This window comes from Colobus angolensis, unplaced genomic scaffold, assembly GCF_000951035.1.
Source record: "Colobus angolensis palliatus isolate OR3802 unplaced genomic scaffold, Cang.pa_1.0 Scaffold83, whole genome shotgun sequence".
Lineage (NCBI taxonomy): Eukaryota > Metazoa > Chordata > Mammalia > Primates > Cercopithecidae > Colobus > Colobus angolensis.
In genome coordinates this window covers 1,602,805-1,612,652 of record NW_012122154.1, presented here as the reverse complement: position 1 = coordinate 1,612,652, position 9,848 = coordinate 1,602,805, and the positions used below count along the sequence as shown (strand labels likewise).

Sequence of the window (9,848 nt, the reverse complement as noted above, 5' to 3'; positions counted from 1 at the left end):
CAGATCACAAGGTCAGGACATCAAGACCATCCTGGCCAACATGGTGAAACCCCGTCTCTACTAAAAATACAAAGAATTAGCTGGGCATGGTGGCAGGCGCCTGTAGTCCCAGCTATTCAGGAGGCTGAGGCAGGAGAATCACTTGAACCTGGGAGGTGGAGGCTGCAGTGGGTGGAGGTTGCAGTGCGTCGAGATCGCACCACTGCACCCCAGCCTGGATGACAGAGCAAGACTCCCTCTCAAAAAAAAAAAAAAAAAAAAAAAAGTAGTAATGTGGCCGGGCCCGGTGTCTCGTGTTTGTAATCTCAGCACTTTGGGAGGCCAAAGTGGGCGGATCACTTGAGGTCAGGAGTTTGAGTCCAGCCTAGCCAACATAGTGAAACCCTGTCTCCAGTAAAAATACAAAAATTAGCCAGGTGTGGTGGCGTGCACCTGTAATTCCAGCTACTCAGGAGGCGGAGTTTGCAGTGAGCTGAGATGGCTCCACTGCACTCCAGCCCAGGCGACAGAGCGAGACTCCATCTCAAAAAATAAAAATAGGCCGGCAGTGTATCATGCCTGTAACCCTAGCACTTTGGGAAGTCGATGGGGGTGGATTGCCTGAACTCAGGAGTTTGGGACCAGCCTGGGCAACACGGTGGAAACCTCCTCTCTACTGAAATACAAAAAATCAGCAGGGCGTGGCAGTGTGCGCCTGTAGTCCCAGCTACTCCGGATGCTGAGGCAGGAGAATTGTTAGAACCTGGGTGGCGGAGTGAGCCGAGATGGCGCAACTGCACTCCAGCCTGGGTGACAGAGTGAGACTCCGTCTCTAAAAATAAATAAATAAAAAGCAATGCATGCACGTATGAAAAAAAGAAATTCAGATGGTACAGACTGGAATTAAGTGCCCACTACCATCACACACATATCCTTTCTTTCTACTCCCTAGAGTGGGAATTTTAATAATCTTGGAACTCTTCGCACAGGTCTACATATGTGGTGGGTTTAATGGAAATGAGTGCCTATTTACAGCGGAAGTGTACAACACTGAAAGTAATCAGTGGACAGTCATAGCACCCATGAGAAGCAGGAGGAGTGGAATAGGCGTGATTGCTTATGGAGAACATGTATATGCGGTAAGTTTACTACTACAAAAAAAAAACCCACATTATCCCTAGAATTTGTATTAGTAAATGGGTTTATGCTACTATTGGTATTTGAAGAGCTTTTTTTCATAGAAGATAATGGAAGAGGGAGTTATGAAATCACTGGTACCCCCCACGAGGGCTTCCTCAGTGAACAGAATCAATAGTTAGCAGTCAACCGTGTTTCTTTTGCTATCCACAGGTAGGTGGCTTTGACGGAGCTAATCGACTTAGGAGTGCAGAAGCCTACAGCCCTGTGGCTAACACTTGGCGCACAATCCCCACTATGTTTAATCCTCGTAGCAATTTTGGCATCGAGGTGGTGGACGACCTCTTGTTCGTGGTGGGTGGCTTTAACGGTTTTACCACCACCTTTAATGTTGAGTGCTATGACGAAAAGACCGATGAGTGGTATGATGCTCACGACATGAGCATATACCGCAGTGCTCTGAGCTGCTGTGTAGTACCGGGGCTGGCCAATGTTGGGGAATATGCAGCTAGACGGGACAACTTCCCAGGATTAGCACTGCGAGATGAAGTAAAATATTCTGCTTCGACAAGTACCCTACCTGTATGAGCCTCTTCATTTAGCTAATAAAAAGTCTAAGCAATAAGAATTAATTCTTTTTTTAAAATAAATACAGTGTTTAAACTTTGAAGAGTACTGGAAAATGTTCAACTTAAGAGAGCCAATGGTTGGATGAATGAGGGAGTAGGAGGGAGGGAAGAAGGCAATTATATCCAACAGTGCATAAAGAAGAAAAAAAAAAGTCAACACAGTACAAACCAGCTTTAAAGAAATATATTTATTTAAAACTTACACTGAGACAATTAGTAGCTTTAACAGAGAACAAGACAGCTTCAGGAACATAAAATGAGCTATTTTACAATGTAATGTCTCAAGGTGTTCTAACTACTACATCTCCTCTGACTTAAAGGGAAATAGTGAAGATTACATTTTCAGTAGAGTAGGGACTTGGATACTACTAGCCCAAAAAACTCACTGCATCAACTCAAACTAAATGTTTATTTTACAAATAACTCAACGAGCCTAAGCACATGGATCATAAAATCTTCAAACACCTAGCAAGCACTACTTTTCACGAGTGCATTATGCAGGAGGATTAAGTTAACAAGTGCAGTCTGTGCTTCAATGTAAGACATTCGTAGTGATGGTCACTGAGTAAGACAAAAAGCCCTACAAATGTAATAAACAGCAGTGATTTTGCTATCGAATTAAATTCCTTGAAGCAAAATGACCACTAGGTTATATTACTGTTATTATATTACATCACTCAACTATGAGATGTTCTGTTTCCAATGACCAGAACATACGTTATAATCACAAAAACAAAAAATGGACTATTCTCAAGAAAGTAACAAACTGGAGTGATGAACTGTGCCAAAATGTTTGAGAGTTCAGGAGAGACTGAATTGTTTCTCAAATATTTTATAGTTAAAGCACCCTCTGGTGTACACAGAGTACTTGGTTTACAGTAATGTAAACTTTCAAAGACATGAAATGTGGCCAGTATACTATATTTAAACTTAATTTGAGAAAAGTACCAAAAAAGAAGTCCCTTTAGTTATGCTTGATTAGACCAAATAACTAAAACATACCATTCAGCTCACCTGTCTACATACACTATAGTGTTGATATTAGAATTACGAAGCAGAAAATGAAGTATTTTAAACATACCACATGCTACACTAGTCAAGAGGTAAGGAGGAAAAGTTAGCCCTAGAAACTGCCTTACCAGCAGCCTGACGGGTTTAAAAAAACAAAAACACACAAGTCTTCCATAAACACTATCTTTCCAGCTTCAAACTTCTGTTCTATATTAAAAAGGTATATTTAAATTTTTTGGTCCCAGAAATACTAATATAAAACCAGGTGATCAAAACAAAACATGTCATGAATTTTAAAAGTTTTTAGCAAAAAAGTTATTTTTGAACTGGCACAGCAAACGCAAAGTTGAATATCATGATACACAAGACTAATCATGCAAACAACTGTAAGTGGGATGTGTTACTTAAACACTAAGCTCATGACTGACATTCTCAATATATACCACTGATTTTTTTTTTAAGCCATGGTGGGGTAGATATAGTTCAAGGATACCCGTTCTAAGATGTAAGTAGCCTCACTCAAAGTTATGTAACTATTACTTTTTGGTATAATGACTTCCTCTCTCTTCTGCAAACAAAAGGAAAGCAACAAAACAAAGGTTTGCTTGAATACGTATTAAGCTGTCCTTCTAAAGTCATATTTTTAACTGCTTACATTACCAAAAACAATCTTTTAAGTTTTCTCATCAACAAGGAAACTTCTTTCCCAAGGAGCTATTTTAGGCCTGATCCTTGTAATTAGAACCTTTCCAAATACTCTGGAAGTTATTTCCAGTTAAGAATTTCAGAATGTCAGCCTTGAACAGATTTAAGCAAATCTGGTTTCTTTCCTTATTAACAAGTTAGTTAGGATATTTCAGAAACACAAGTTATTGATGTGAAATTACACATGTGAATTCAAATATAAAAATTAGAAATTCAGGAAAACCTGCACACATCATCATGCAATGAAGGACTTACCCCTTCTTTTCAGCCGTGGCCTAGGCTGCCTGCTAAGTTAAAAAACAACAGTTTCAATCAAGGTTTTTTTTGAGACAAAGTCTGGCTCTGTCGCCCAGGATGGAGCACAGTGGCGCAATCTCGGCTCACTGCAACCTCCACCTCCTGGGTTCACACCATTCTCCTGCCTCAGTCTCCTGAGTAGCTGGGACTACAGGCACCTGCCACCGCACCCGGCTAATTTTTTGTACTTTTAGTAGAGACGGGGTTTCACTGTGTTAGCCAGGGTGGTCTTGATCTCCTGACCTTGTGATCCGCCCATCTCGGCCTCCCAAAGTGCTGGGATTACAGGCATGAGCCACCGCGCCCGGCCTCAATCAAGGTTTTAAAACCAGATTATGCCTAAATCTTATGAGTTATAATTTCTGTCACATCATGTGAAAAAAACACAACCCCACAAATGACTTGGTAATGATTATCTCAGAAGACAGCTCTGAGAACAAAAAAAACAAAAAACACATCACATCCTTCCAGTGAAAAACTGTTATCATAGTGAGATACTAAATTATTTAAACACAATCAAGAAAAGGAAGTTTGCTAGCATAGTCCATTGGAGAGAAATGAGAACTCCATTTAATGAGCTTCATTTAATGATTCTGTCTTATATGCATAGACCTCTCACAACTAAGAATTAGTGCTTCTCAGAATCCAAATGGCTTTTATTAAAATAACTACAAAGAAATGGAAATTGAGAAAAAGGTAGTAGAGGGGTAGAATAATATATCCTTATATGTAGAAATAGACTTGCAGTTTCTCACGCCCACTCCAGTCTAAATTAAATAGATTTGAAGTTGATTTTCAACACATTTATTAAAAACTTTTCACCTAGGCAGGGATACTAATTTAAAAATTTCAAGTTCTTAGTATAGAGCCCAGGACCTAAAACTATTAGTCTTGCAGCAAATAGCCAAAATTTCTGGTTGTGCTTTTCTCTTTTGGTATTTGATCACTAACAAGAAGATTAACTATAATGGACTAGGAAAAAAAAAAAATCACTGCACTTGGAATCTGACTTCTAGGATGGTATTCCAAAATGTCTAAGAAGGTAAAGACAGTCCTTAAGAAACAGGATAAATCATTGGGCAGGTGGCTCGTTGGGAGGCCAAGGTGGGAGGGTTGCTTGAGGAAAGGATCTTGAGACCAGCCTGGCCAATAAGGTGAGACCTCATATCTTAAAAAAACAAAACAAAACAACAACAACAAAAACAAGAAAACCACATTGTAAACTGTTAGGAATCCTTTATACTAACTGAGCATTAAGAGTCAATTTGAGGGCCAGGCATGGTGGCTCACGCCTGTAATCCCAGCGCTTTGGGAGGCTGAGGTGGGAGGATCACGAGGTCAGGAGTTCGAAACCAGCCTAACCAACATGGTGAGACCCCATCTCTATTAAAAATACAAAAATTAGCTAGGCGTGGTGGCACACGCCTGCATTCCCAGCTACTCAGGAGGCTGAAGCAGGAGAATCGCATGAGCCCGGGAGGTGGAGGTTGCAGTGAGCTGAGATTGCGCCACTCCAGCCTGAGTGACAAAGTGAGACTCTGTTTCAAAAAAAAGAAACAGAAGTTAATTGGAGGCCAGGCATGGTGGATCACACCTGTAATCCCAGCACCTTGGGAGGCTGACATGGGTGGATCTCCTGAGCCCAGGAGTTGGAAACCAGCCTCGGTAACATAGCGAAACCCTGTCTCTACCAAAAATACAAAAAAACATTAGCTGGGCATGGTGGCGCATGCCTGTAGTCCCAGCTACTCAGTAGGCTGAGATGGGAGGATAGCTTGTGTCCAGGAGGTGGAGGTTGTAGTGAGCCAAGATCATACCACTGCAGTCCAACCTAGGTGACAAAGTGAGACCCCATCCCCCCACCCCCCCCAAAAAGAGTCAACTTGAGTGCTAACTTTTATAAAGCTCAGGAGACATAAATTAGAACAATGTATAAAACTAAATAAAAAATAGCTTCAGTGATCTTTTTAATTTTTTTTTCAGACACCGCATTTCTGTCACCCAGGGTAGTGGGGCATGATCACGGCTCACTTCACCCTCAACCTCCCGGGGCTCTGCTGATCCTCCCACTTTGGCCTCAAGTAGGAAGGACTACAGGCACGTGCCAGCTACCACACTCAGCTAATTTTTGTACTTTTTGTAGAGACAGGGTCTTGCTGTGTTTCCCAGGCTGGTCTTGAACTCTTGGGCTCAAAATCTGCCCACCTCAGCCTCCCACAAATTGCTGGGATTACAGTCATGAGCCACCATGCCCAGCCCATAAACCTTTAAAAGCCAAAATTATGTACCCAAATTTGGTATCCTAGGCTCAGGCAAAGTTTAAAAGTGTAGGGCAACTGGATAAAATATAACAATCAGAAATAATAAGGCTTCTCTTCAGCAACATTTCTCTAAATTATGACTTCCTTCCCATTTTGAAAAAAAAAAAAAAAAGTTTCTTGTAGAAAGGAATAATGGGTTGGGCGCGGTGGCTCACACCTGTAATTCCAGGCACCACTGCACTCCAGCCTGGGCAACAAGAGCAAGCCTCTGCCTAAAAAAAAAAAAAAAAAAAAAAGAAAGGAATAATGATTCTATATAATATGCATTAGAGCAAAACTTAAAATGGAAGGCATTGAGTGTCGATTGTCATAGGCATTATTTACACTCATTAACATATCCTCAAGTAATCCTGCAACTCCTGAAAAAAATGTTTAAAATTTTAAATGCCTTTGATTTCTCAGTCTACACTAATACTTTTCTTCTTACAGAAACAAAATTCACACATGTAACTTGCTCTGTATTTAGTCAATTAGCTAAAGATCTATACTTTTGCCAACTACCCTCAGCTCAGATTGAAGGCTTAGTCTATAAACAGCTGCTAATGAAAAATATTCAAAAAAATGCATGAGCCAATCAAAAATTTCTCATCAGTCACATCTTCTAGGAATGAAAGTGGCACTTCTAGATAAACATAAGAAAATATCAATGCAAACATTCTCAAATTATCTTGCTGAAATATTGAGTGTTTTCATCCAAATTTCAGTCTCACTATTGCACGTGCCTCCTGCAGATGAGGGCTCAATGCAGAAGTCAGATCTTGCCAAAACCAATCATTTCATAAAAAATCAAAAAGAATATCAAAGTAAATGTGCAAATAAAATTGGTGCTTAACGCATGTTCAAAACATAAGTCCCCAAGACAAAGGAGTTATAACTCAATTGGCAGGAAAACACTTAAGCAACTACACCTGATTTTCCCACTTGTCCTTAGTAAGATCTTACTTAGCTAGCACAAACAAACAAACCAAAGACAAAAATTGCAAGCTAACAAAATGACCATGTATTGAACTGAGTCTCCCATTCTTTAGTTTTTAACTATATTTCCTTTATATGGGGTAATAATCAGTTCATGTAGAAAATAAGTTATCGACATACTTTTTCAAGTAACAGCCTGGATATCTTCAGCTTCACGAAACAGGTGTAACAGTTTTAATTGGCACACTTGAGAGAACCTAGCATTCTATCTGAGAGCTTGGCACTCGCCGCATGTTCAGGGCGTGACGATGTATCTCTTGCATCTGTCTGATGCGGTCCTTCTGCCACATCAGGTTTTGAGGCATAGGATATCTCTGTGTGCCATGCAAGTACCGGTATGGGATCCTCACGTGACAAGCAGTGGCTCTACAACGAGGTTGTGGCATAGGAGGAAGCAGCATCCACCTCTTCCTCTCAGCACAGTATCGGTAGGCTTCTTTCCGATACTGTTTATCAATATCATCACTGTTTTTCCAGCCTCCTATAATGAAGACATCATCTTTGTAATAGCAAATGGCTGCTCCTTCGATGCTTAGGACTTCTGGAGGCAAGCTTTCAAGGATCTCATCAGACACTTGGCTGGCAATTTTTCTTACTGCTTCTTCGTTTTCTAAACAATAACTCTTGGGACAACATGATGCTGTCTGATAAAAGTTTGAATTGACCACAGACATTTGGAAAAAGCAGTAATTGTCAATAAGGGGCAAAGATTCCACATCTTGCCACTGTCGAGTCTCTGTATCATAGCAAGTAATTACAGCCTTTAATCCATCTTCAGTGTCCCGGTCTACAGGAGTGCGGGCGGCAATGTATACAAACCGGTCTTCAATGGCTAGTGCTTTGACATCTCGAAGAATCTTTGGTGCCGATTCCAAGTTGTGCCATTTATCAAGCTCAGGATTATAAACAGTCACATCTTTAAAACCAGGACTAAAGTTGCCATGTCCTCCAATGCTATAGAGCTTCCCTTTGACTTCTGTTAGTCCAAAAGAATGCTTTCTTGTCATCAGACTACAAACATGTTCCCAAGTATTCAAATTTGGGTTATACCTTTCAACAGTTTTAGCAAACCCTGGCTCCATTGATCCAGCAACATACACGTAGGATTCTGTTACTGCAACAGCATGTCCATCGAGGTGATTATGAATATGTGGCAGGTTTACCCATCTGTCCTCATCAACAAAATATCCCACACATTCACTTAAATAGTCCCCTCCTTCTGACACACCTCCAATAACCATGATCACATCCATGTTTTGCCCATAACGAGGCAATAGTGAGACATGAGAAGTGGGGTGCTGGCATGTGCCCGACTGTATATTCTCAGCTCTCAGAGCATGTCTCTCCACTGCGTCAGCCACCAACTTGACACAAACTTCATTATTGGCTACCAGCCTCTCTGGTTTGACATGTCGAGTAAGGTAGGTAGGTTTCATCTGGGACAACCTGAGCAATTTAAAAAGTTCTTCAAAGTATCTCTCTCTCTCTTCAGCATTTCTCTGAACCCATTTCAAAACGGTTTCAAAGAGAACCTCTTCAGAATCAACTGTAATTTCCAAATCTGAAAGCCAGTCTCTAATGAGATGGAAAGGTAACGTATAAAATTCTTCATCCTGAATCACTTTGTGGAAATTTCTCCGTATCATATCAGCAGCCTTCAGAGCAAGTTGGCTCAGGGTGTACATGTGGGCTAAGCTATGAATTGCCACACAATTTGAGAGATGAAGTTTTTTCTTGAGAAATTCTCCACAAAATTCTTTTAAACGAATGAGTAGGAACCTAAAATCAAGAAAAAGAGAAAAGATTAATTTTTCAAATGTGCATATTTTATGTGGTTACTTTTTTGTTTTTTCAGACAGGGTCTCACTCTGCCACCCAGGCTGGAGTGTAGTGGTGTGATCTCGGCTCACTACAACCTCTACCTCCTGGGTTCCAGCAATTCTCCTGCCTCAGCTTCCTGAGTTGCTGGGGTGTGCCACCACGTCCAGCTAATTTTTGTATTTTTAGTAGAGACAAGGTTTCACCATATTGGCCAGGCTGGTCTCGAACTCCTGACCTCAAAGTGATCTGCCCGCCTCGGCCTCCCAAAGTGCTGGGATTACAGGTGTGAGCCACTGTGCCTGGCCGTGGCCTACATTAAAAAAAAAAAAAAAAAAATTATTATTTTTTTGTAGAGACAGGGTCTCCCTATATTGTCTACACTGGTCTTGAACTCCTTGCTTTAAGCAATCCTCCTGCTTCTGCTTCCCAAAGTGTTTGGGAATACAGGTGTGAGCCACCACACCCAGCATATGGTCACATTTTGAGAGCATCTAAATTATACATATTGAAATAGTTAGCTTAATCTCACTTTATACACAAAATCTGAAAAAAACAAACAAAAAAACACCACCAAATTAGAAAATATTGTGCTGGAAAAGTATGTTTAAAAGCACAGACAGGCTAGGCACAGGGGCTCACATCTATAATCCCAGCACTTTGGGAAGCTGAGGATCGCTTGAGCCAGGAGTTCAAGACCAGCCTGGGAAACATGGCAAAACCAAGTCTCTTAAAAAAAGGCACATGGCCGGGCACGGTGGCTCACACCTGTAATCCCAGGACTTTGGGAGGCTGAGGCAGGCAGATCACTTGAGGTCAGGAGTTTGAGACCAGGCTGGCCAACAACATGGTGAAACCCTGTCTCTATTTTTTTTTTTTTCCTGAGACGGAGTCTCGCTCTGTCACCCAGGCTGGAGTGCTGTGGCCGGATCTCAGCTCACTGCAAGCTCCGCCTCCCGGGTTCACGCCATTCTCC

General features: G+C 41.3%; 2 protein-coding genes across 3 annotated transcripts in view; one reads left to right on the top strand and one right to left on the bottom strand.

The window, feature by feature from the left end:
* The window catches only part of KLHL10 (kelch-like family member 10), a 24,257-nt gene extending 22,516 nt beyond the window's left edge, over nt 1-1,741 (top strand). For both annotated transcript variants that reach the window (XM_011929747.1, XM_011929748.1), the window contains exons 4-5: nt 969-1,118; nt 1,330-1,741. In XM_011929747.1, coding sequence (XP_011785137.1) covers nt 969-1,118; nt 1,330-1,704 — 525 coding nt within the window. In that variant the 3' untranslated portion in view covers nt 1,705-1,741. The remainder of the gene's footprint in view (nt 1-968; nt 1,119-1,329) is intronic.
* A 4,707-nt stretch (nt 1,742-6,448) lies between these two features.
* KLHL11 (kelch-like family member 11) overlaps nt 6,449-9,848 on the bottom strand; it is a 12,093-nt gene continuing 8,693 nt past the window's right edge. Inside the window, exon 2 of the mRNA XM_011929746.1 lies at nt 6,449-8,833. Within this exon, the coding sequence (XP_011785136.1) occupies nt 7,252-8,833 (1,582 nt within the window). The 3' untranslated portion in view covers nt 6,449-7,251. The remainder of the gene's footprint in view (nt 8,834-9,848) is intronic.